The 25,822-nt window shown below is 53.3% G+C and overlaps 2 protein-coding genes and 1 long non-coding RNA gene across 7 annotated transcripts; 2 read left to right on the plus strand and 1 right to left on the minus strand.

The window, feature by feature from the left end:
* Positions 1-472: 472 nt before the first annotated feature.
* LOC136395167 (uncharacterized) lies at positions 473-3,688 on the plus strand. Its single transcript, XR_010749280.1, has 2 exons — positions 473-551; positions 2,978-3,688. It is a non-coding gene; the product is annotated as an uncharacterized lncRNA (long non-coding RNA).
* An 897-nt stretch (positions 3,689-4,585) lies between these two features.
* Positions 4,586-17,831, plus strand: STAT6 (signal transducer and activator of transcription 6). 3 transcript variants are annotated; one of them, XM_066369450.1, is made up of 22 exons: positions 4,586-4,847; positions 7,531-7,667; positions 8,065-8,203; positions 8,522-8,605; positions 8,988-9,126; positions 9,249-9,301; positions 9,509-9,657; positions 10,230-10,361; positions 10,487-10,675; positions 10,976-11,063; positions 11,191-11,313; positions 12,002-12,094; positions 12,425-12,631; positions 13,824-13,918; positions 14,014-14,150; positions 14,480-14,626; positions 14,843-14,906; positions 15,013-15,120; positions 15,306-15,398; positions 16,191-16,256; positions 16,351-16,482; positions 16,572-17,830. In XM_066369450.1, exons 1-22 carry the CDS (start codon positions 4,794-4,796, stop codon positions 16,756-16,758), a joined length of 2,616 nt encoding a protein of 871 aa, XP_066225547.1. In that variant the 5' UTR covers positions 4,586-4,793; the 3' UTR covers positions 16,759-17,830. The 3 variants fall into 3 exon arrangements, with proteins under 3 accessions (XP_066225547.1, XP_066225549.1, XP_066225548.1); XM_066369451.1 differs by having other exon boundaries at positions 4,587-4,847; positions 16,354-16,482; positions 16,572-17,829; XM_066369452.1 differs by lacking the exon at positions 7,531-7,667 and having other exon boundaries at positions 16,572-17,831.
* On the minus strand, positions 17,817-24,021 carry NAB2 (NGFI-A binding protein 2). 3 transcript variants are annotated; one of them, XM_066369453.1, is made up of 7 exons: positions 23,576-24,021; positions 21,224-22,097; positions 20,664-20,797; positions 20,297-20,348; positions 20,069-20,201; positions 19,680-19,886; positions 17,817-18,690 (listed from the first exon to the last, which is right to left on the minus strand). In XM_066369453.1, the coding sequence occupies exons 1-7, from the start codon at positions 23,656-23,658 to the stop codon at positions 18,581-18,583; spliced, it is 1,593 nt and encodes a 530-aa protein (XP_066225550.1). In that variant the 5' UTR covers positions 23,659-24,021; the 3' UTR covers positions 17,817-18,580. The 3 variants fall into 3 exon arrangements, with proteins under 3 accessions (XP_066225550.1, XP_066225551.1, XP_066225552.1); XM_066369454.1 differs by having other exon boundaries at positions 19,680-19,871; positions 23,576-24,020; XM_066369455.1 differs by lacking the exon at positions 19,680-19,886 and having other exon boundaries at positions 23,576-24,020.
* Between the last annotated feature and the right edge of the window lie 1,801 nt (positions 24,022-25,822).

Here is a 25,822-nt window from a genome sequence, read left to right on the forward strand (position 1 = left end):
GTCAGCTGACCCACCATTACTCACATCCTGTCATCCTATGACCTCAATGGGCATCTACCCTTCTCCACTCAGCCCAGCGCCTCCTCTTCCAGACCACTCATGCACTGTTCTCCACCCCCATCCTTGCACAAAGCCCTGGACTACCTTTAGCTCAGATTGTCCTTGTTTCTCTTTGCTTGTTTGAGGATGCTCTTTCCTTTAAAGAGGTACTACTTATTTTTCCAAGCAGTCAACCCACTCTGGGATCTCCATTTCCAATAGTTAGTATGGCTCCACTCCACCAAGATCTCAGTTAGGGGTGCATCTAGCAGCAAGTAACAGAAAACCTGATTAGAGCAGACTGAACAATGAAGAGGTCTAGAGCAGGTTGAAGGCTGGTTGATTCACAGAGAGTTTTTTTAACCTCTTTATACTGTCATTTTATCCTCAATGGCTGACAGTGTCTCTCTTCACAGTTGCATGGTTGCAGCTGTTCCAGTCTCACATGTGGTCTTGGCATTGAAGAAGAACAAGATATTTCCCAAGAATCCCCTAAGGTCCTATTGGCCAAGGTAATGGAAGCACTGTGACTGACTACACCACTAAGATTCATCCCATGAATGCATGGGAGGGGAGCACCTGTACAAAATCCAAACTTTGTCTGCAGAGGAGACAGGCTTGCTGCTGAGTATGCACTATTACTGCTTGCTTGGATAGTTATATACATTCCTCTTCCTTTATAAGAGCCAGCTATTTCACCTTCCATTGAGAAAATGTTGTCTACAGCCATACCACCATGACTATGCCCGATCTCATCTGATCTCAGAAACCAAGCATGATCAGGCCCAGTTAGTATTTGGATGGGAGAAAATGTATAGCATACAGCTTAAGGACAACAGTGCTTGTACCAGACTAACTGGATTCAAATCCCAGCTTACTTGTCAGTTTTTTGGGCTTGAGTGAGTTATTTAACCTTTCCACACTGCAATCTACTCATTTGTAAAATGAGGGCTATCAGCACTATCCCATAGAGCTCTCTGTAATGATGGAAATGCCCCATGTCTGTGATAATATAGTAGCCATTACCCATATGTGACTATTGAGCATTTAAAATGTGACTAGTGCACCTGAGAAATTGAATTTTTAAATTAAAATTAAGTAGCTACATTTGGTTAGTGGCTACCGTGTTGGGCACATAGTTCTATCTCACATCATTGTAAGATAAAATGTACAGGGCTTATTTTTTCTAAAATGTGGCATTTATCACTTTTGATTTTAGGTTTTTGGGGTTTTTTTAGAGACAGAAACAAAGAGACAGACAGACATAAAGGGAGATGAGAAGCATCAACCCGTAGTTGTGTCATTTTAGTTATTCATTGATTGCTTCTCCTGTGTGCCTTGACCACGGGTCTCAGGCTGAGCCAGTGACTCCTTGCTCAAACCTGCAACCCATGAGATCATGTCTATGATCCCATGCTCAAGCTGGTGAGCCTGCACTCAAGCCAGATGAGCCTGCGCTCAAGCTGGCGACCTCGATGTCTCAAACCTGGGTCCTCAGTGACCCTGGTCAACGCTCTATCCACTGCACCATCACCAGTCAGGCTTGATTGATTGAATTTTTTAGAAAGAGAGGAAGGGAGGAAGAGAGCGACAGGAACATCAATCTGTTCCTGTATGTGCCCTAACTTTGGATCAAACCGGCAACCTCTGCACTTCGGGACAATGCTCTAACCAACCAAGCTATCTGCCAGGGCAGAGCTTAGATGTTTTAAAGTATAGCTAGTAGAATGCCAACTACTAGCCATTTCCAGAAAGTACTGCACTCCCAATGTATCCATGCTTTTGCATAGGCTATTTCCTCTTCCTGGTTTAACTCTTCTCTTGTTCTTTGCTTAAATAACTGCTTTTTTCCTTCAAGATTTAGTTTGTGCATCACCTCTTCCAGGAAGACCTCCCTGGTCTCCCCCATCCTCTAGGTGTCCCTCTAGGTGTTATTTAAGCCACCCAGCTTGTGGTGCTCTGTTATGGCAGCCCTAGCAAGCTAGTACATTCACCAAATTGGTTTCCATCTGCAGTGCACTGACCACAAAGTTCTTTTTTTCCTATGCTTTCTTTTGTGCAATCTTAACAGCCACTTGGTGGGATGATAGGACCTGGAGGAGGGTGAGGCAAGAACAGCACTCATCTCAGGGCCATACAGCATGGGTGTCATTACTGAAAATCTAGCCAACCCTGCAATTGCACAACCTGAAGATGAGTTCCTCCTTAAATCTTGCACTCTAGACACCTCCCTAACCTAGGCTGTATAAAGTATAGATGTAACTATTGTCTCTATTTAAGGCGTTGACACAAAATGGAATTAGACCCAAAACAGGTTTGCCTCTAAATTCTGAGTTCTTGCCCTGACATCACAACATCCCCACTGTACAATCAGTTAGAGAAGATAACAATAAATATTGTTTCCCTACCAATATTTGCCCCTTACCTTCCTACCTCCCAAAAGAAGGCAAAGTCAGAGATTGCATTCATTCTTCCCCTTTTCTTGCAAAAGTGTGGGGAACCTGGACCTTTTGAAACCTTAGGTGGTGAAGCTTGAATTGAGCTACTGTCTGTGGATGTGTGCAGGCAGAGTGGGCACCACAGAGCATATATAAACTGTGTGTGTTGTGAGTGCCTATGTGCACACACCCTGATCCTAGGACAGATTCCTTGCTGGTCATCTCCACACCTGCTCTCCATCCTCTTGAATTCACTGACTTCCAGACACAGTAAACACATGAACACACTTACCTCCAATAGGCTTAGTCTAGTGGAGCTAATATTCCCCCCCAAACCAGGGACCCATGTAGGATGGAGGCCCTTCTGCCTTCCTCATGTCTAATTTATTCTTAGCCATAAAAATAGTGCCCAATGTTTACATGTGCCAAGCCTTCACATGTATTATCACATTTGACTCTCACAACCTTGAGTTAAGACTAATATTTGTTCCATTTTACAGATGCCAAAACTGAAGCACAAAGAATGAATCACCTAGTTGTGCTCTTAGCACTGTTGGCGGGATTTGAACCCAAGCAGCCTGTCTCCAGAGTCTGTTACCTTGCTGGGCCTGCAAATTTTTATTTTTATTTTTATTTTTTTTGTGGCAGAGCCAGAAAGAGTCAGAGAGAGGGACAGACAGACAGGAAGGGAGAGAGATGAGAATCATCAATTTTTTGTTGCGGTTCCTTAGTTGTTCATTGCTTGATTTCTCATATGTACCTTGATGGGGAGGGGGGGGGTACAGCAGACTGAGTGACCCCTTGCTCTAGCCAGAGACCTTGGGCTTAAGCTGATGAGCCTTGCTCAAACCAGATGAGCCCACGCTCAAGCTGGTGACCTTAGAGTCTCGAACCTGGGTCCTCCCCGTGCCAGTCTGACACTCTTTCCACTGCGCCACTGCCTGGTCAGGCACTCCTGCATTCTTGCACACACATGCCCATCCAAATTGCAGGGAAGGGGGAAGAGGTGGGTTCTGGGAATCAGTTTAGGCACCAGGGGGCAGCATAGGCCTAGCTTTAGCCCCTCAGCCCAGGCCTGTTTGGCAAGTGAGGAGGGGAGTAGAAAACTCTTCCCACCTCCCTATTTCCCCAGGGACCACCCTTTCCACGCACCATTTCTCTTAGGCTTGGGGACATGAAGACTTCTCTGGATCTTTTGGCCTCCTCCAGCTCCTCTTCCAGCAAAAGCTGCAGAAATTATCCATTAGTTATGATGATGACTCAGAAGCTGAGCCTGTGTGTCTCCTTGTGGCTGCATATGGCTCTTGAATGCTGATGTGTCTGTGAGCCTGCCTGCACGTGTGTAAGCATGTGCGTGTGCGTGCATGTGTGTGTGTGTGTGTGTGTGTGGTCTTGTGGCCAGGGGAGTTGTGCATGTGTGTTTGTTTCTGGGTGTGTCTCAGTGTTTACCCCAGAAACAGGAACTTCAGCAAGGCTGCACAGCAGATTCGTTTTACTACTTGTCCTTTGGGAATCTGCAGGCAGCAGCTCCAGGTCGCACCCCCTCCCACCAGGGTTTGCTGAGTAGCACCCTGTGTGGGGTGGCAGTCTGAGGGACTCTTGAAGTCTTCCATAGTTCTGAACTTGGGGTCCCCCTACCCCCTCCCATCAGCTGTCACGTGACCTCTAAGGCGTTCCCGGTCTAGAAGGGAGGGGGATCTAGGCAGTCCAAACAGAATTGAGCTCTGGGCTACTTTGCAGGGTCCTCCACTGGAGGGAGTGCAGAGCCCAAGGGATTTGCTTTCCCAGAGGCACCGGGGATCCCTGTCTCTTGTAAGCCCAAATGCCTGAGTCCCTGTGAAAGTTTGAGTATGGGAGAGGCAGTTTGGGAAAGCATGTCTCTGCTTGATAGTAGGTGACTTTCTGGAGGAAAGTGTATCACTTTGGAGGGAACAGAGTAAGTGGGGATCAGTCTCCCTCCAGCCAGATCCCAGGGCCCTAGCCCCAGCTTTGTCTCCCCCCTCACTAGGCACAGGAGGCACACATATTCACCCCACTTTCTTCCTCTTCCTCCTCCAGCCTACTTTCTCTTCTCTGTGTCGTCAGAGCTCCAGGGAGGGACTTGGGTAGACAGAGAAGCCGGAAACAGCGGGCTGGGGCAGTCACTGCTTACACTGAGGAGGAAGGACAGGGAGAGGAGAGAGAGAGAGAGAGAGAGTGTGTGTGTGTGTGTGTGTGTGTAGTTTTTCTTTTTGGTGGTGGTGGTGGTGGTGGTGGTGGTGAAGGGCGGGTGCTAACAAGGCCAGCCCTGAACTCACTGGACAGAGCTACAAACCCATGGCCTTACAGTGCCTGCTGAGAGAGGGAGAAGACAGCAGAGAGGTTGCCAAGGTGAGAGGATGTGTCCTAGGATGGGAGGGTGGGGGCCTCCGACTTTCAGCGTGTAATGGTGGGGGTGGGGGATTAGTCCCGGGCCTATCAGGACTAGGCGGGTTGGATGGCCCAAGAAACTGTTTGAGCTGCGCTGGCGTTTCAGCTGGTGGTACTGGATTTTGGCGGTTTCGAATCTCAGAGGAATCTGGGATGGGTACAGGCCCAGCAGTTCCAACTCCCCTCCTGGGGTCACTTTTTCCACACCCCCGCCCTCGCACCTCCAGGGACTGTAAAGGCTGGGGAGGGAGGGCTAGGTGGTGTCCTTCTGCCCGCTGGGTGTGGGGGAGGGGAGAAGTGGCTGCCCCTCCCAAGAAGGTTGATGGCAGAGGGCAGTGGGTCCTTGAGAAACCCCTATCCTTGTCTCCCATGAAGGTACCTGTTCAGGAACTGGGGGGTGAGCGAGCCCCAGCTATAGACCTCATGGTGCCCCAGTAGAGGGGGACTTTCCCCCTCAAAACTGCTCCACGCTTGGCTGCTGTAGACGTCGAGATCTCCCGGCGGCGCGCTGTTAACCCTCCTCGTGCTGAAGTGGCTCCGCCTGCCTGCACCCCCTCCCCGCCCCCACCGCCACATACACACACATTGGGCAATTCAGAGAAGCTTTTTTGACTTTTGATCCTGTGGTCCCACGGTCAGTGGGAATATAGGGGTGGAGGAGATCAGGGTTAGGCTACGAAGCAGGTGATGAGAAGAACCCTGGACGTCGGGCTTTCCTTCCCTGTTGGGAATGGAATACTGGCCCCACCCCCTCGCTCAAGGGCTCCCGTGTCTCTGCCAGTGTTTAGCGGGCTGTAAGCAGGTGGTGCTCCTGTACTGACAAGCCGATCGACCCAGCCTATTATTGGGTGTGGATGGGGAAAAGTGAGTCCTCCTGATGTCTGGGGATGGAGCAGGGGAGGTTTGAAGCTAGGGCCAGACTAAGAGGCTAGTCACTCAACACGAGGGTACAAATGAAGGGGGACCGCCTGTGACTTAAGAATGCCTCAGTTCTCAGTAGGGTAGGAGTTAGAGGGTCAAAGGTCTAACACCGTGAGAAAACAGGAGAAGAGAGAAGGAATGGAGTCCTCCCTTGAATCTGAAACAGACCAGAATGTGCCCCACCCCTAAGGGGAGAAGTAGAGAAAGACCTATTGGAGGACCCCGAGCAGGAGTGGGGAAGATTCTGCTTTTGAGAGAGAAGAGCTGGGGTGGAGGGTAGTGGGAGAGGTAGGGGCAAGAGGGCAAGAGGATCTTACTTTTGGGAAAAGAGAGCTAGGGGTGGGTAGGTTAGACTGGGACTGGGAGGAGGGTCTTGAAGCAGGAGTCTCCAGAGAAGGGGCTCTCTGTTCTCCATACCTTTGGGAGTCCTGGGAGAAGGGAGAGGCTAAAAGTACACCAGGAGGATTTGGGTTTACTGAATTGGGGGAGACCCAGGGAGTTTCCACCCCCTTCAATGCCCTCATCTCTGGGAGAGGGACATTGCGAGAAACATGAACTGAGAGACCCCTAGGGAAACCACTGGTGTACTTACCCCCTGCAGCCCACTTATATATGGGCACGCAACCTTCCCCCCTACTCTTACCATCTCCTCCTTTCCTCTCTCCTTTTCTTCTCTGTCTTTGGCCTTCTAGCCAAACCTCTAGTTCCCCTCCCCCTCTTCTAGGCTCTTTACTCCAGACTTATTGGCCCCACTTTTACTCCATTCTCTCACTTTCTTCTTGAGTTCTCTACTTTCCCCGTCATTCCCTCGCCCCTTCTTCAAATCTCCTCCCTCAGCCCAGCTCCTCTTAGGTTGATGGGATTTGGATCTGGAAGGAATCCTAACAGTACATTGTTGTGATGAGTCCCCACTCAAATTGAAATCCTGATTTTCCAACTTGCTTGTTGAGTGGCCTTGGCAAGTTAGAGAACCCCCATGAAACTCAGTTTCTTCATCTATGAAAGGAGATAATTATATATTTAGAAAGTTGTGAGTCTCTAATGAGATAATGTGCTTAGTGTAGTGCCTCATACATAGTAAGTGCTTAATAAGTGGTAGCTATTATTGCTGTACCATCCTTTTCTTCATCATCTAGCTGGCTAGCTTTCAAATGATCTCATAGAGGCCTGGAATTTTGAGGGGTTTCTCAGGGACACCTTTGGGGTCAGGAGGTGGCAAGGAGAGAGGCAAGTAGAAGCAGTAAAGCTCCAGGCCTACCACACTTTCAACAGAGAAATTCCAATTTTACACCTGTTATATAATTGGGATTCCAAAGATTAAAACTATTGCTTTAAGAAGTTTTGAAAGTTCTATCTCATTTCAAGCATATTTTATAGATTGAGGCCCACAGAAGGGAGGTTCCTTGCTCACAGAACCAGAGCCAGGTCTAAAGCTGCAGCCCCAGTCCTCTGCCTTCTCTCAGAGAGCTTTCCCTAGTGCCAGCTCTCCCCTGTCACCCCACTCCTCTGGCTGCAGCTTGGCTCTTCCCACCCCATCACCCCTGCGTCCATCACTGACAGCTTCACCTTTTCTCAGACACGGACCAAAATGGCCCTGGTTTGAAATGGTCTGGCTGTGAAGAGTGGTCTCTGTGAGGGTTGTCTACAGGGGGTCCATGGCTGCCCCAGAACATAGGCCACCTTTCTTGGGTACCTCTCAGAGTGGCCTGTTCCTTTCCTCCAGATGCCCTCCAAACCCCAGTACACATCTCTGTGGGGGCTGGTCTCCCAAATGCCCCCAGAAAAACTGCAGCGGCTCTATGTTGACTTTCCCCTTCACCTGCGACATCTCCTGGGTGACTGGCTGGAGAACCAGCCCTGGTGAGTCCCCACCACCCCATGCTAGTTCCCCAGGTTCTTCCCCACCCACTGATTTTCTCTGCACCCTTTCAGGACTTGGAACCCATTATTTAACATGCAGTAACCTAGATTTAGCAGGGAGTCTGTGCCATATTAACCAGACTATGCATGTTAATACATAGAGTCCCCACCTTCCTTAGGAGGCTGGACCAAAGAGGAGGGAGGTCAGGGCTGGGGCCAGGGCACTTCCCATCACAGCTAGAAGACTGAGGGACAAGGGGAATGATGACAAGGCTGCAGAGGGCCTGGATGGAGAATATTAGAGGAGGGGGCCACTGATATCTTTGCTGTGGGGTGGAGGGTCAGTAGAGCTAATGAAGCCCTTACCCAAGGCTGCCTCATCCTGGTCTTCCCACAGGGAATTTCTGGTTGGCTCAGATGCCTTCTGTTGCAACATGGCCAGCACCCTACTTTCTGCCACCATCCAGCACCTTCAGGCCTCAGCCAGAAAGCCAGGAGAAGGGAACGCCATCTTGCCACACATCAGCACCCTGGAGGTAGGGCAGGAGGGGAGGGGATGAGACTGGAGTGGAGCTGGGGTGAGGACCGGATACTCTAAGAAAATTGGTTGGATGCTGGAAACAAATTGGTGTTCCTGTGGTTAGTACATAGTTAGCTAACATGGGAACACACAAAAACTTCTGGAGTCTACAATTGTGTTGCCTTTCAGTGTGTGTGTGTGTGTGTGTGTGTGTGTGTGAGAGAGAGAGAGAGAGAGAGAGAGAGAGAGAGAGAGAGAGAGAGAGAGAATTGAGGGTGGGGAGGGACGCTGACATGGCCAGGCTAACTCTGTCTACCATCCTTCATTTCTACAGAGCATATATCAGAGAGACCCGCTGAAGCTGGTGGCCACTTTTAGACAAATACTTCAAGGGGAGAAAAAAGCTGTTATGGAACAGGTATTGTGCTACCCACCTCCCACTCCAACTCAATTCCCTGCAACTTTAGGCCAATTCATTAGAAACTAGAAGGAATTTGAATTTCAGGCAAGGCTTAGTGTTCTAGACCCAGGATGACTAAAGGAGGTTGATAGGGTCAGAGTGAACCCCAAGCCAAGTTCAAGGAAGTTTCAAATGAAAGACTGAGGGTAGCAAAGCCTGGGGAGGAGAACAAGCAGTTGGAGTTGATTTGGCTAGGAGAGAGGTCTTATCTTTGGGAGATGCTGAAAGGTCAGAAAGAACTGTCCAAACATGGCAGCAGGCACCCCGTTAGGGAGTGGAGGCTGAGTAGAGAGAAAAGGGCAGTGTTATAGCTTGCTCGATGACTGTTGCTCCTGTGCAGTTCCGCCACCTGCCAATGTCCTTCCACTGGAAGCAAGAGGAACTCAAGTTTAACACAGCCCTACAGAGGCTGCGACACCAAGTGGGGGAAACCCGCCTTCTCCGAGAAGCTCTGCAGCAGGAGGCTGAGGCTGGCCAAGGTGGGAAGCTGGGCCTGAAGCCCTAAGGGTCCTGGGGAGTATGTGGGAGCAACCCCCTCTTGGATCAACCTTGACTGAACCTCAGATCTTTCTGCACCCCTGATTTCTGCCCCTACCCTCAGTGTCTCTGCACAGCTTGATAGAAACTCCTGCCAAAGGGACTGAGCCAAGTGAGGTGAGTAACGGACTGCGAGGTAGAGATTGAGCTCAAAGTACAATCTTTGAGGGATCTCAAATCACTGAAGTGATGGAGATTAGACCTTAGAGAGATAGACTGAGGTGGGACAAGGGAATGCCAGAGAGGTGAGAAAAATAGCCCTATCCTCAGGAGCTGGGTGAGGAGGCAGTGGGTGGCCCTGGCTCAGGCCCTTGCTGCCCGTAGGCCCTGGCCACATTGCTGCAGGAGACTGCTGGGGAGCTGGAGGCTGCCCAGGCCCTGGTGCTGAAGAGGATCCAGATTTGGAAACGGCAGCAGCAGCTGGCAGGGAATGGTGCACCCTTTGATGAGAACCTGAACCAACTACAAGAGAGGTTGGGGCAAGGCTGACGGGGAAGAGAGTGGGCTGGGGACGACACCTGCTGTTTCTGCTGGAGGACCCCCAGGTGTAAGGGAGAAAAAGCCAGCCTAGAGGGCCTTGGAGTGGGCCAAGGCTCAGAAAGCCTGTCTCAGCTGAGTTATGCACACTGTTGTTCAGGTCGCGTCCTGTACAGGTGTGTCAGGCCCAGGGGGCACAAGTGGGAGTTCATCCAACCCACACACTTCTCTTCAAGCCCCATGCCCAGAGGAATGAGAATCCTTTTTCTATTTGGTCTATTGGGCAGAGCACCTTTTAATTTTCACAAAAATACCATGCACATTGGCAGCTGACCTGCATATCAGAGCCCTGGGGGAGAAGCAGCTGGGTTTCGTTCCATGGGGAGTCCACCCAGAGTGGAGGCAGGTCCCAGACCCTTTCAGCCCAGGGGCCTTGCAGCCACACCCACTGCCCATCTCACCCCTCCACACACAGTCTCTTGCTTTTCTCCTGGGTTTAGGGGCAGGGTGTCTGGATCAGAGCAGGTGGCCTGAATCCTGTGCTCCCTGACCACTGCCCTGCCTCCAGGTGTGAGAACCTGGTGGACATTTATTCCCAGCTGCAGCAGGAGTTGGGGGCAGCTGGTGGGGAACTTGAGCCCAAGACCCGGGCAGCACTGATTAGCCGGCTGGATGAAGTACTGTGCACCCTGGTCACCAGGTATGCCCTGTGAGCCCCCAGCCTGTCCTAGAGCAGACCCCAAGGAAAGAAGAAGGCTAGAGTTGTGGTCAGGGCCCCAAGACGGACCCAGCTGCTAACTTCCCTGTTTTCCTCACTCTTTCCAGCTCTTTCCTGGTGGAGAAGCAGCCCCCCCAGGTTCTGAAAACTCAGACCAAGTTTCAGGCTGGAGTTCGATTCCTGCTGGGCCTACAGTTCCTGGGGGCCCCAGCCAAGTTTCCACTGGTCAGGGCTGACATGGTGACAGAGAAGCAGGCAAGGGAGCTGAGCAGCCCCCAGGGGCCTGGGGCTGGAGTGTAAGTTGGGGCTGGAGAAGACCTCTCAGGTTGATGGAGGCCAGAGAAGCCTGGGGGACTAGCACCTTCAAGAGGGAGGGAGAGCCATGGAATGATCAAGCCATCCCATGGAAGAGGAGGGTATCATCACTGTTGGAATAGGGGGTGGGGGCATTATGATTTGGCCAAGATGGGATGCCTCCCTTAAGAACTCAGGCGAGGAGATGGATATGTGAACCAGAATTGCATACCTTCATCTGTGGACTCAAGCTCCTCTCCACACATTGTCCAGCTCACTCACTCTCTGACTTCCCCTGGCAGAGAAAGCACTGGGGAAATCACCAACAACACCGTGCCCTTCGAGAACATTGGTTCTGGGAACTGCTGCTCCGCCCTGTTCAAGAACCTGGTGAGGGCTTCAGGGAACACTGGGGAGGGAGGAAGGGTCCTTAGACTATGGGACTCTCCTTGGAGAAGATGTTAGAAGCCCAGGAGTTTCTGTCCTCACTCCTGCTCTCCCTCACCTCGTTCTGCAGCTTCTGAAGAAAATCAAGCGGTGTGAGAGGAAGGGCACGGAATCAGTTACTGAAGAGAAGTGTGCTGTGCTCTTCTCCACCAGCTTCATGCTCGGCCCCAACAAACTTCCCATCCATCTCCAGGTAAACCGAGGCTCCAGCGCTGCTCAGTCTGGAACCCCAGGGCCCCTCCATGACACACACTGGGGCCCTTGATCCTCACTCCTTCACAACTGCCCCGCACTCTTTGTGTCTGGCACTCATGTCAGGATGGGTGGGGAAGAGCAAGAGTACAGAGTGCTCCTGCCAGAGAATAACAGTGTAGTAGCAACTAGCACCTTTTTATAGACTAGGGCACTGTTTTAAGTGACTCTCACACACAAACACAGTTCTCACAATAACATTATGAGGAGGTTATTATTACTAGCCTCATTTTATAGATGAGGACATTGAGACACAGAGATTGAGTAATTTTGCCCAGGTCACACAGCTACTAAGTGTTGGAGCTGGCATTTGAAACTCAAAGGTCTTCTCTATAGTACTGATTCATAACTACTTCTCTACAGTAAGGCCCTAATTGAGCTTTAGAAAGCACTTGATGCACATTGGCAGGTGACCTGCATATCAGAGGCCTGGGGGAGAAGCAGCTGGGTTTCGTTCCATGGGGAGTCCACCCAGAGTGGAGGCAGGTCCCAGACCCTTTCAGCCCAGGGGCCTTGCAGCCATGAGCTTTTAACTGTGTTGTATGAATCCAAAAGCTTCCCCCTCAGAGCCAGCCCCCTAAGGAAGCCCCTTGCCCCAGTAAGAACTCCCCTTTCCTCACCCCTGTTAGGCTCTATCTCTGCCCCTGGTGGTCATCGTCCATGGTAACCAAGACAACAATGCCAAAGCCACCATCTTGTGGGACAATGCCTTCTCAGAGATGGTGAGGAAAGACTTGAAATGGGGGAGCAGGGTAGGCTCTAATATGGGGGGTGGGGTACAGGTTGGTGGGTTGGCAGGCATGTTTAAATAGGAGTGACCTTAACATCTTCTCATGGACCTGCTTTTGTACTTCTGACCTCATTTTATACCAGTCTTAACTATCATGTTGTAGCACCCTAAACTGTTGAAAAAAGCACCATCTTTGTGAGTGAGTTCAGGGAGACAGCACCTGGGAGGAACAGCCTCGGAGAGGTGGGAAGGATGAAGACCCCTCTGGAAGAAGAATGTGGGCGATAGCCTGAAACACTCTCTCCTTTCCCCTTCACCCCAGGACCGTGTTCCCTTCGTGGTGGCTGAGCGGGTACCGTGGGAGAAGATGTGTGAGACTCTGAACCTTAAGTTCATGGCTGAGGTGGGGACAAACCAGGGGCTGCTCCCAGAGCACTTCCTCTTCCTGGCCCAGAAGATCTTCAATGACAACAGCCTCAGTATAGAGGCCTTCCAGCACCGTTCTGTGTCCTGGTCACAGTTCAACAAGGTCATTGCCCGGCCCTTCTGACCTCTTACCCCCAAGTTCTTCATCCTGGGGCACCCAGGGCTTCCCCTGGGGAAGGGACTGACTGCTGGGATCTTCACCGTGCCACACCATGTCCCTCAGGAAGGCCTTGTCATGGTCCAGGCAGGAAAACCTTCAACTCAAGGGTCAGACCAGAGGATGCGTTCTCTGGCATCCCTCAGGCTTTGGTTTCTCTTCACCAGTGACTTGCATGACTCACCCAGATTGTGTGTAAACATGGCTCAAAATAACTTTGACCCATCGGGAAAATAGTTCCTATTGCAAAAACCAAGATGAAATCCCACAGGGACGTGCAGTCATATCAGCAACCATGTGTTGACAACTTACTATATGCCAGGTGCTGTGCTTAACACTTTACGTATTTATTTCATTTGATCTTCCCAACATCGCTTTAAGATCAGTATTGTTATTATTCCCACTTTATAGACCAGGGTCCTAAGTCTCAGAGGGTTAAGTCATTTTTCTAAGATCTCCCAGCAGGTGAGTGGCATGGCTGGGATGGAACCCCATATTTTTGACACTTGCTCTTAGCTGCTATATTTTATTCCCTCCAAAATAAGATGGCTCAGATCAGGGTCTGTTATAAGAACGGGGGAAGAGAAGATTGGAGTGGCTTGGTTGACTGCCAGCTGGGTATATGCAGTCATGTACTGCTTGCTTAGAAAAAAAGGAAGAAAGAAAAGCCCACATGACCAGAGGATGTGCTAGCAAAAGGAGCAGGACACTTACACCCAGCAGCTGCCTTCTCTGGGCTCCACTTCCACCAGGCCTCACTAGAGATGGGTGGAGCATGCTGGTTGAGGAGCTCCAGCCCAGACTTCCTGGCCTAAATCCCAGCTTTGCCTCTCACCAGCTGTGTGGACCTGAGCAAATTATTTGACCTTTCTGTGCTTCCATTCTTTATCTGTAAGATGGGATAGTTATAAGTCCTACCTCCACAGCCTTGGAAATTAGCTTATGGAAAGGGATTGAAATAATGCCTGGCACATGGAAACGTGGGTGCTGTCCATCATCATTGATAGGGGTCTCAGGTCCAGTTTGGTCTCTCAGCGCTGTGACCATAATGTGGGCACTCACAGCCCAGTGCCTGCCCTAATCAGGTTCCAGCTCTGGCCCTTTCATCCTCACACCAGCTACCCCCACCCTGCCACAGGAGATCCTGCTGGGTCGTGGCTTCACCTTTTGGCAGTGGTTTGATGGTGTCCTGGACCTCACCAAACGCTGTCTCAAGAGCTACTGGTCAGATCGGTAAGTCTCTGCCCCAGGTGGCCTGAGCAGCTGTATGCCCAGCTCCCTCTCCACATCCAGTGCCTCCACTCCATCCTCTTCTTCATCATGGCCAGGCTGATCATTGGCTTCATCAGCAAACAGTACGTCACCAACCTTCTTCTCAACGAGCCTGATGGAACGTTCCTTCTCCGCTTCAGTGACTCAGAGATTGGAGGCATCACTATTGCCCATGTCATACGGGGCCAGGATGGTGAGGTCTCCCCAGCCAGTCCTCTGTCTCTGTGCCTGTGCCCTCTGAGGTCTCTTCTGGGAAGGAAATGTTTTGGCTTCCTTGATGCCAACTCTGATCTTCAGGAAGTTCTTTAGGTTCAACTTCTCTTATTCCTTCTGTGGTCTAAACTTCTACTTTCTCACTGTGAGCTTTGTGGAGATAGAGACGAGTATGTTCCCCTCCCCAGGACCCCCATCTGAGGTCCTCTCCTCCTTGCCTTGGTAGGTTGAGAATGAATTCGGTGTGGGAGCTGAGAAAGGGGAAGAAAATCTGGACAGAGGGGACTCACAATCTCATTTCTATCACAGGCTCCCCACAGATAGAGAACATCCAGCCATTCTCTGCCAAAGATCTGTCCATCCGCTCACTGGGGGACCGAATCCGGGACCTTGCTCAGCTCAAAAACCTTTACCCCAAGAAACCCAAGGATGAAGCTTTCCGGAGCCACTACAAGCGTGAGCTGGAGCTGGCAGTTCTGACTCCTTCCTGTTGCCCACATCCTCCCTGGTTCCAGTAGCCCCCTCCCTGCCCACTGCGTGTCATCCCTGATTTCTCTCCCCATTTCTGTAGCTCCACTTTTCCTACTTGCCCATCACCATGCTCATTTTTCCCACCTCCCCTCCTCCCTGACCTTAGAGCACTCCATAGCTTTCCTTTCTCCCCCACAACAGATGAACAGATAGGTAAGGATGGCAGGGGTTACGTCCCAGCTACCATCAAGATGACTGTGGAAAGGTGAGTGTGGTGGTGAGGATGATGGGTGAGGCCTGGTACTTCCTTGCAAGAATGGCTGGTGGCATCAATGATTGGTCAGTCACATGTACCTCTTTCTCTCCTCCAGGGACCAGCCACTTGCCACCCCAGAGCCCCAGATGCCTCCCATGGTGCCCACTTATGATCCTAGAATGGCCCCTGACCCCATGAACATGCAGCTCAGCCCAGATATAGTGTAAGAAGCACAAGAGACGGGAATAGGGGTGGTCTGTGCAGGCAGGCTTTCAGCTGGGTGAGCCGGTGCTGGGGGCTGAAGGAGGAAATTTTTCTTTCCGTGAAAGGGATTCCTCATCCTGAGGCAGGGGTTGGGAGTGTCCAGGAGAACGGCTGGCATCAGGGTGTTCTGCTCTCTTTCCCCAGGCCCCAGGTGTACCCACCACATTCTCACTCCATCCCCTCATATCGAGCCCTCCCCCAGGAAGAATCAGTCAATGTGTTGACAGCCTTCCAAGAGTAAGTGAAGAATCTCTTGGGAATGGGGTGGGGATACCCAGCTGCAAGGAGGACGGACATCTGAATTTGTTAGGAGAGGCTCTTCTGTGAGAAAGGGGCAGCAGAAAGCTTTCTTTGTCTCTTCTGTTCATTCCATTGAGGCTCAGTGGTTGGAGACTTCCCTGGGTTCAGATTCCAGCTCTGCTACTTAACTGACTCAGGGCAACTTATTTAACTCTGGTGCCTCATCTGTAAAATGGAGAATAATAATATCTTCCTCATAGGATTATTGTGAAGGCTAAATGAGTTAATAATATGTGTAAAACTGAGCAAAGTACCCAGTTAATAGCAAGAGATGTGTGTGTAAGAATTAGTATTCTCTCTCCTGCCTCTGGAATCCAGTCACTTATCTGCTATCTTATTTTTATTTATTCATCTGTTAAGGCTTTGAAGTGATCTAGATATTTGTTGTTCCCTAGGTAACAGGCACTTATTAACTCTTAGTCAAGGCATGACATCTCCCCTCCCAGGAACTGAGGTGGGGGACTGAGAACCACCTGAGTTCAGAGTCCAAATAAACAACAGAAATGAGCTAATCCAGCCCCCATCTCCTCCCCCAGTGTCTCCCAGTTCCCAGCATACACTTTATGGATGGAAAAATTGACCTCACATTGCAAAGATGATTTTGCCCTAGGCTATGCAATCAGGATAAGGAACCCAAAATTCTGTTTTCTTATTCAGTGGTCTTATATTTGCAACACCCAGCTTTTGCCCAGCCTTCCTCTCTGACCATGCCCTTCTTCCCACTTCCAGACCTCACCTTCAGATGTCCCCCAGCCTGAGCCAGATGAGCCTGTCCTTTGACCAACCTCACCCCCAGTGAGTGGCATTCCCTACTCTGATTCCATGTGCCCCATTGACTCCCAGCCTCACCCCCTACCCACCAACATCTTTTTTACTTTTCTGGTCCCAGCAGGGGCCTGCTGCTGTGCCAGCCTCAGGAGCATGCCATAGCCAGCCCTGAGCCTGTGCTCTGCACTGATGTGACCATGGCAGAAGAGAGGTGCTCGAGCCAGCCAGTGGGAGGGTACCCTGCAAGCACCTGGTGAGCGATGGCTGGGGGTGGTGATTGAGCGTGGGCTAGAGGAGTGGGTGCCATGCCTATTCCATTGCTCCTCTCCTTCCTCCTGGCAGGGCTGAAGGCATGTTCCCACCCTTGCTGCCTCCCACTGAACAGGACCTCACCAAGCTTCTCCTGGAGGGGCAAGCAGAACCAGGGGGAGAGTCCTTGGGAGTCCAGTCCCTCCTGCAGCCCTCCCCCTATGGGCAGTCTGGGATCTCAATGTCGCATCTGGACCTAAGGGCCAACCCCAGCTGGTGATCCCAGCTGGAGGGGGAGCTCAGAGACAGCCTTTCTACCCCAATGGGACTGCTCTGGACACTTGCCCATGTTTCTGCCAAGCAGCAGATGGGGAAGGTGTCCTCCTATCCCCACCTTCTTCTGGGTGAGGAGGAAGACTTTGCCAGAAGACAGAGTGGGTGGAGCCTATCCACTCCTTCCCTCCTACCACACATCCGTCTTCTCCCTTCCAGTGTTGGAAGAGAAATTCAGGTTCCAAAGTGAGACACGCCCCAGCATGCCTGCACATGCAGAGCACACACAGCTCTCCCTGAGATGGGGCTGAGCAGGAAGGAGGCTGGGCAAGAGCACAGGTTAGGGCACAGAGGCCTTCTCCCACTCCCAGCCAGGATCCAGGATGCACATGTAGAAAAATGTAGACATGTGCACACACTTGCACTAGAGGCTGGGAATGAGGGAAGGAATGGGCTGGGTCCCAGCCCTGGGGGGATGAGGAAGCAGTTCAGGAGACCCTGGGTGGGAGAAGAGGGGCCTGTACACTTGGTAACTGAGGGTTTTGCCCAGATTAAAAAACAAATCTTAAACAGCTCCAGATTCCTGAGATGGAGGCTTTGGGCTGTATATGAGACTGTGCAGAAGTACAAGGGCTGAGTATCTTGGTGTATAGCTGTGTTAAAGTGGACCTGAGACATGCTAACATATAGATGTCACACATGCTAGTCGCATAGCCATATAGAACCTTATCTGATTTTGCCTATGACAAGTTTTGAAGTGAGACACTGCACAAGACACTGGTGTGTGTGCTTGGCTCTGACATATGCCAACCCAGATATACTCAACTCCGAGTGTGACTGTGCTCAGGTAGGTCTATGTGGCTTTGATATCCACGTATGGCATAGCTTCTGTGGCTCAACACTGCCCAACCTGCCTGAGGCTGCGGTGAGGGCCCAAGCCCAGACCCAGGCGTGTGGTCCTTGACATGTGTTAGGACCCTCCCCCTGCTTCTTTCCGGTTTCCCCAGCCACCACCAGTTTTCCTCCATTCCCATGCCGCCCTTTCTCCCTCTTGGGAGTCATAGATCATAAACCATAAAATAAATTTTATTCCAAAATAACAAAATAAATAATCTACTGTACACTATCTGAAAAGAAAAACGCTCTAACTGCTCAGACAGGTGCTGTGGTACAGTCCCCAGCTGAGGGAGACACTGAGTCCAACCCAGGCCTCCCATGGGGGCTGATGAAGGGGACCCCACATTCACCCCCCTGCCCGTAGAGAGGGCAGGGTAAGAGGAAAAGTGCTGAGGACTTGGGAGAAAGATGGGGATGGGGGGGGGGGTTGAACTGTATCACTTGTTAAATTAAAGAAACCAACTAGAAGCAGAAAAATGGGGGAGTAGAGGGGAGAAGGAGCAGGTCCAGTGTCCCAGGCCCCCATTTCTGGTGGGAAACGTTTCCATTTTTAACTGCTGGACCTTCCCAGGCAAGTCCCCTTTTCCCCTATGTCCAAACTGGGTCCAACTTCTCACACCACTCATTCAAACTAGAGAGAATGGGAGTGTAAAGAAGGGGAGAACCCCAGATGCCCTGGAGGCAGAGTCCTTGCCCCTGTGCTGTGGGCCATGGCGAGGGGCAGCATGTGCACCCCCTTGTGTCCTCTCGCCAGGCCCCTGCTTGTTATTGCTTGAAGCCCCATAGCTCTATGCCCATGGAGCAGGTGGGGAGGCAAGAGAAAGGCAGAGGATCCAGGGTTGTGACTAGATGCCAGGGATGGAGAGTGTAGGGATGGATCTGTGGGAGCCAGAAGTCCTGGGGGTCTGGGTATGAGGATACCAGTCCATCCCTCACTGCCGGCTGGCTTCAGCCTCCACTTTCACACTGCTCCTGCGACCTTCCACCAGAGCTGGATGAGGTCCTGGGGCAGGGCATCGGTCCAGCAGCCCTTCCTCAAACTCTGCAAGGAGAAGGGGTAGGTTAGGAGGCTGCGGGGTAGACACTGCAGAGAAAGGTGGTTGAGAACAGAAGCAGAGCTAAAGACGGCTGTGGAGAAGGGCTTGATTTACTGTTAATGCCTCCTGCCCGAGTGTACATGGGGGAGGGGTTACATATCCAAGTATGTGCTCCTTCTTCTCTTTCTGGCTGTGTGTAGTTCTCTGTCTCTGTATTTGTCTCTCTCCTTCTCTGTCTCTCCTGCCTTTGCTCTGCTGGAATTTCTGGTTCTGTCAGGAGCTGTGGGGGCGGCTTGGCTCTGACCTCTCCCCCTCCCCCGTTCCAGGCTCTGCAGCCCCTACTTCTCTCTGGCCCCCTCCCAGGCCCCACCTACCCAACCATGTCCCCAAGTTTCTTAGAAGCCAAGTCAGGGGTAACACAGGAAGCCAGTATCCTAGGTCCTTCCCCCAAAGCCCCCCTTCCTGGCCCTTCCCCCACTTCCCACCCACACATAGTTTAAAAATACCAAGCTAGGGTTGGTGGCTTTGTCTGCTGCGTCACTCAGCCCAGCCGGTGTGGGCCCTTTGCTGGCCTACTACCCCTTCCCCATCCATACACAGAACATCCCCTTTTGGGCTCTTCCACTTCTAGGCTGGACAGCCTCATCCCAAATGCTAGCCTGCTCCACCCTCCTGTGTTGGTGGACGTTCTCTCCAAGCTCCCTATCCTGGTGACCCTCCTTCTGTTCCTCTTTACCCCCCATTCTCTGTGTTCCTGCTCCCCCCAGTGTCCCCTTCACAGATCTCCATTAGGATCAGTCCCTCCCCAGTGGGAACAGTGCTGCAGGGTCCTGTCTTCTCAAACCAAGACCTGGCTGGCTGGAGCCCCACCATCCTACTTGCTGCCCTCTCTAGTGACATCCCTCTTCCCCCCACCTGGCCCCAAAACACCAGGATTGCTACATGGGGCCTGGGTGGTAGGGGTGCTTGGGGACAGCACTGCTGGCAGCCTCACCTGCGAGAGGCGGCTTTGCAGGCACACAGGGGCTGAGGCGGCCCACGCGGTCATGGGAGACGAGGCGGGCTAGCCGCAGCCCCTCATCCATCAGTGTCTGCTGCAGGATGTGGCGGCTCCACAGCCCATGGGCTGGCAATGCCAGAGGCAGGTCAGCAGGGGGCGGCGTCAGCCTGGGGCATGACCCCACAGCTGTGGGCAGGGGCACTAATCAGGTAAGGGACTACAGTCAACAGAACCCCCACCCTCAACCACCAAGCCAGACCCATAGGTCCAGGCCCTTTTGCCCCCATCCAGCCAGGCCTCCCAACCCTGCTTCAGTCAGTTGCCTCCTGGTTCCCTTCCCTGCAAATCCCCCCTCCTGCCCAGAAATTCTGGAGCAGACCTACCCTGCAAGTGTCCATCTAGACTTTCCCCAGACAGGCTGGCGCTGTCTTCCTCCAGGCTGGTGCGATATGGGGGTGCATAGGACTCAGGGCCTGGGGGAGGCTGCTGGATTTCAGAGTGACTTTGCTCTCCAACCTGTGGATGCCCCAAAATGGGGTAATGAGGTTCTGGCAAGGAAGGGTGTTGGGGAAGGTTGCTCTAACCCTCTACATGCACCCAGGAAAATCTACCTCCTGTTTCAGCTTCTTCAGTGGGGGGCCTCCCAATTCTTCAGGGTGGAGCCTGCAAAGATGGAGAGGAAAAAGAATGAGGCTGGGGAGGGACACATAATGGGCAAGGCACAGAATCTGATGAGGGGCATTATTTTAAAACCCTAGAAAAAAGCGGCTGAGCAGGAGTCCCCAGCTCAGGCACTGCTGTTGTTGGGGATTAGAAGCAACTTGATTGTTGGGAGAAGCCGACAAGTAGACTTTGTCAAAGGCAGTGCGTGCAAGTTGGTGACAAGCAGGCCTGGAGGCACCTCAACTGGACGTTAGGACAGGATCCAGATCCTTGGCAGAATTCTAATCCGGGAAGGATCTGGAGAAGGGCTCTCACCTGGAGCCCTTCAAGGAGGACAGGTAGGTGCTCTCTCGGGCCACTTGGCGTGATAAGGAGAAGAGTTCTACCCTCCGCAGTAACAGCGAGTTGTCCCTCATGCAGAACTGAGCAGCAGCCTCATTGATGGTCAGCTGTGGAGAGGGCGGCCAGAGCAGTCAGAACCCTAACTTCCTACTCCCACTGCCTCCTTGCAACCCTTCACCACCAGACAAATGAGGCCCACCCATCAGATGCTAGCTTGGGTTTTGATACTACTACCCAGAAGTTTCCTGAGGGAGGAAGACAGAGGTCAGCACCCGTAGGTTCCTAGGAATGCCAACAGCCTCCTCCATTTCTGTGGGGTCTGGAGCAGCATGAAGCTGGCCAGCTGGGCTCTCTTTCCCACTCAGTTGAGGAAAGTACTGCAGTAGCTGAAACTGGGGTGGAACAGAGGGGAGCAGGGCCTGGAATTCTGGTCAAAGGGCAATGAAACAGATTTGAGGAGTGTGAGGATTCTCAGAAGTGAGTAAGTTGAGACCTGGGAACCAAGAGCAATCCTGGGAAAATGGGGGCCTCACCTCATGCAAGCTAAGCTGCTTGCCTTCCCGCCGCTTCGAGTCAAAGCGGCCATAGATGATGCTGTATTTGCGGATCTCCTCCTCCTTCTGGCTGTCATTATCATCCATCTCAAAGATATGCCCCACGCTCCGTGCTAGCTTCTTGTTCAGCTTCAGCAGGGACGTCACCTCCCCAGCATCCCCCCTTGGGAAGCTTCGGAAGATCCTTTCTACACTCTCCACCACCATGCGTACCATCTCTGGCTCCAGTCTCTCAGGAGCACCCCCAGCCCCTGTGGCTGCCAAGCCTCCAGCCCCAGTTCCCTCAAGGACTCCTCCCCCTGCAGGTGGGGAAAAGGGGGGTGAACCAGCCTCCTCTTCTCCTCCCGCCCCAACATCAGACTCTGGAGTGCTCCGCCCTGGCCAGATTCGGGAGTCCCCTGCTCCAGGCCCCCCAGGCACTGGTGACAGCTTCTCTCCAAGTTCAAGGGGGCTCTTGGGGCTAAAACTTCGAGCGCTGCCAGCCTTTTCCCCTGGGCTGCCATGACCGTTGCTCATGCTTCCTTTCCGGGAGCCTGCAGTCTCTGAGATCTTGAAAAGAGGAATGCTGGAAACAGGCACGGCAGGCACTGGCTGGCTGAAGAGCCCTGGATTGGTGGCCCATTCTCTCAGAGCCTTCTGCAGGCGTCGGACGTGGAGGGGCTTGGTGGCCATGCCCACAAGTGCCATGATCTCCAGGAACTCCTCCTCACCCGCCTCGCATAGTTGCTGCACGTCGTCCCCTCCCTGCTGGATGAAGGTCTCATAGTAGGAAAGCAGATTGGCACGCTGCAGGACCCGGTACAGCTGCAGCTCCCCCAGTGTCCGAGGCAGTGCCATGGCTCGAACACTAGGCCTGAGAAGGAGGCACATGAGAGAAAGAGGATAGCAGTTAGTGCAAGTCTCCCTGTTGGGTACCAACCCACACTCACAACTGTCTTCTTTTTTCTGCCTGCTTCTCCTCCTCTCTCTCTTTTCAATTACTCTCCCTACTCAACACTCAGTCCTAGGCACAGACTATAAGAATCAAGCACTGCTCAGAGGTATATATATGCCACTGCCATCCCAGACTGGCCAGAAGTACCAAAAACCAGCTCAGTCTCTGCAGAAGTCAAAGGCTCTTAGCCTCCATCCTCAGCTTTTACTTTTCTGGCCGGGGACACAGAGACTGTGGGCACTAAGGCTAGTCTAGCCAGCACACCCTGGGATGGCTAGATGTCTCTTTCAAAACATGGTCTTCACCTTCCACTCTAAGCACTAGCAGTCTCACCATTACTCAAAGTGACATCACACACTGAGGTGAATATAGGACCCCCTGTCTTCCCCATAGTAGACACCTGAAACCACTGCTGGCCACCTTTACTCCCTGGTGGCATCCTGTCCTTATAGCTGAGAGGGAGAGTTGTGGCCCCTTCCATGGCCTTTCCCACTGTTTGCCAGGTGAACCCCTGCTCTGCTACCCGAAGCTTTCTCCAAGGAATAAGGAGTTTTTGGTATGCTCTTGCTCTCCCCCCAAGGATTGCTCCTCCCCTCCTGACTGACCAGTACCACCACCACTCCCCCCCCCCCCCCCCCCCCCCCGTTGGCCCCTCGCCTCGCAGAGTCCTCCTCCACCTGCTCTGTAGGTAGGCCTGTCGCTTCAACCCAGGCACAGGAGAGGGAAGGAGTGCCTCAATTGTTCTGCTCTGGGCTTGTTCCGCCCACACATACTCCCACAGTGGTAGCGTCAGTGGGTGAAAACTGCCTAGGGGCTCCCGCCTACCCTCTCCCTCATTTTCCACCCACATATCAAGGGCAGTGGGGGAGCGGCTCAAGGCCTCTTGAGAGAGGGGCTGCACGTCGAAACTTCTCTCCTCACATTGTAAATAAAGGTACAGAAATGGGAAAGGACCCCTAAGGCATCCACGCTTCTCCACAGCCCTGCTGATGCGCTCTTGACTCAAAAGCTCCGGCTTCTCGCGGACCCGGGTCCCGCCCGTTCCGTGCCAACGACAGACTGAGCCAGAAGAATGCCCCCCCCCCCACACCGCCCCGTTGCCAGCTAGAGCTCCAGGGCTTTCCCTGGCGCTTGGAGGGCTCCCACGTTCTTTGCAGGGGCTCACATGTTAGGTCATGCCCACAAAGTAAATGGGGGATGCAGAACTGGGTATTACCCTTTCATATTCAGATTCATCACATCCCTGACTGCTCCCAGGGCCCAATTCCATCAATCTCCACTCCACCACCCCCGTCCCGCTTCCCTTCGACCTCTCAGCGACCTCCGCCCTCCAGACCCCTTTCCGGAGTCCAGCTCCACCCATCCCCACTCCCCGCTGCTTCCCTTTGCCCACTAACTTGAGTCTGGTCTGCGGGGTTTTGCGGGCGCTGTCCACTCCGCCCGGCGGCTGCTCGGTAGTGGGGGAGGGCGCTCTGTGCATGGACTGCCGGAGACCACCAGGGGTTGCCCCTCTCCGTGTCCCGGGCTCCGCGCTTGGTGCGCGCCGCGCTCTTCCCGGCTTGGGGGGCCGTGTCCACCGCTGTCCGGGCTCCGTCCCTCCCTCCACGTCTCCTCTCTCCGAGCCTCCGCGACTCTGTCTGTGCCTCTGCCCCCCACCCCCTTCCCCGGCTGCGCTTGCCGCCTCTCCGCGCCTCTGCCCCCGCAAGAGGAACGGGGAGCGAGGCCCTGCGCGGTACTGGGTGCGAGCTGGAGGAGGGCGTGGGCAGAGCCGGGGGCGAAGGCCGGGGACGAGGGGCGGGCGCCTGGGCCTCACCACCGGCAGTGGAGAAGCGACGGCGGCGGAGTGACTGAGGGCGGAGACCAGGGGGGAGGGGGGGAGCAGAAGTCGGGGGCGGAGACTCGGAGCCGGGCACCTAAGAGGGATCTAGGGGTGACCGAGGCCGGGCTGGGGAAGACGGGCTTGCGGACCCAGCGGGCGGAGCGAGGTCGCTCCATGCCGCCCACGCCGGTACACAGCCAGCCCTCTCCGCGCCCACGTGTCCACGTGAGCGCCCAGCCGGCGGCATTCCCCCCCCCCCCCCCAACCTTTACTCCTCCGCGCGGAGAGCGGAGTTTCATTACTAACGCACCGATACCCAAAGACATTGAGTAGCGCACAGAAGTGCACGCGCCCCTGCCCACTCTCGGGCCTCCGGGTAGTGGACATGTGAATGTTAGAAGCTGAGAAAAGTTCTCAGCTTCTCCCGGTGCGCATCTGACTCCCATAGAGTGTGCATTTATGGCAGGTTTGTGAGTGTGGAGCTCTGCAGGAATCCCTTAGGTACCCCAGCGCTCTACTCCAACCCCAAAAGAAGTAATTTGACGAGTCCGTTGGGAAACTCAGGCCTTCTCCACCCCTGCCTCCAGTCCATGCTGAAGTTTTGGGAACAGGAATGGGTGGGTTATGATAGAAAGTTACCTCAACGAACATTAGACCCGTGGAGTTTTGTTAACGCGTAGGTCAGGCGGGGATGCGAGGGGTACCCCGCCTTCCTCCTCTTGTCGCACCCTATTTGCTAAGGATGGGAACCTGCTCCTGGAGAATTCTGTGTGACAAAGCAGGGATGTGGAGGACACTTACTCTGGGGATGTTTATTAGGGGACATGGAGAAGCTAGTGGAAGATGGGCAAGAGGCCTGCAGGGTATAAGGCAGCTCCCTAACGGAGGCGTTGTGGAGGGAAGAGCTCCTTAAAGGGTCCTCCACCACCCTTCCCCCACTTCATTTCTCCTAGCCTCATCTGGTTTCCATTACACTCCCGCCCACGCCTGGGAGGATTGGGGAGAGGGGTGCGACGGGTGGACAGGCGGGTCTCTGAGCAGCCTGGCCCCGCGGCTTTAGGCCCAGAGGAAGTGAAGGCGCGCGCGCGCGGTGGGGAGGGGGGCGAGGCAAGCAGTGAACCGACTGGCCAGAGGCAAAGTTCCCCCTAGTCTAAAACCTCAGCTCTGACCCGCCATTCTGCATTTCTGAGTGGCCTGGCGGGGAGTGGGCGGCGTGGGTGAAGGCTGGTTCTACATTCGGGCCAGGCCAGGGAATCTTTACGTCTCGGTGTGGGGCAGGATAGGAGGGGTGCATCACTGTGGGGAGGAGGGATTTCAGTAGCTAAGATTTTCCCCACCCCATTAAGTCCTAAACACAGTGGTGGTGGTGGTGGTGGTGGTGGTGGGGTGATAGGAGCGAGCTGAGTCCAGTCCTATCACCTATCCCACGACTGAGGGCGCGGCTAGACGGGCTGGGGGGAGGGCGGGCATTCCCTCGGGGGCACTATGATGTGTGTGGGTGTCCCCTCCCCCATTCCCCTCTAGTTATTTTGGAGCCTGGGCTGCCAGCCACTGGCCGCGGTTTTCCACGTGCCTCCTCCCTCTCTGCCCACGCTCGTGACGCACATCCTCCGCCCACGCAACCTCTGTTGGAAGCGCCCCCTCCCTCCCACCTGCCCTCTTGGGGTGGCGCTGAGCCTCCAATTCTGGAGGGAGACTCAGGATCGCGGCGGAGTAGGGCGTGGATCAAGGGGGCAGCTACCTACTGGGTGCCGGACGCCTGGATCCCAGCCCGGCAAAGATGATGAGGGAGGAACCGATTCAATTCCTTGGTACTGAGGTAGAT

Source organism: Saccopteryx leptura, chromosome 2 (assembly GCF_036850995.1).
Source record: "Saccopteryx leptura isolate mSacLep1 chromosome 2, mSacLep1_pri_phased_curated, whole genome shotgun sequence".
Lineage (NCBI taxonomy): Eukaryota > Metazoa > Chordata > Mammalia > Chiroptera > Emballonuridae > Saccopteryx > Saccopteryx leptura.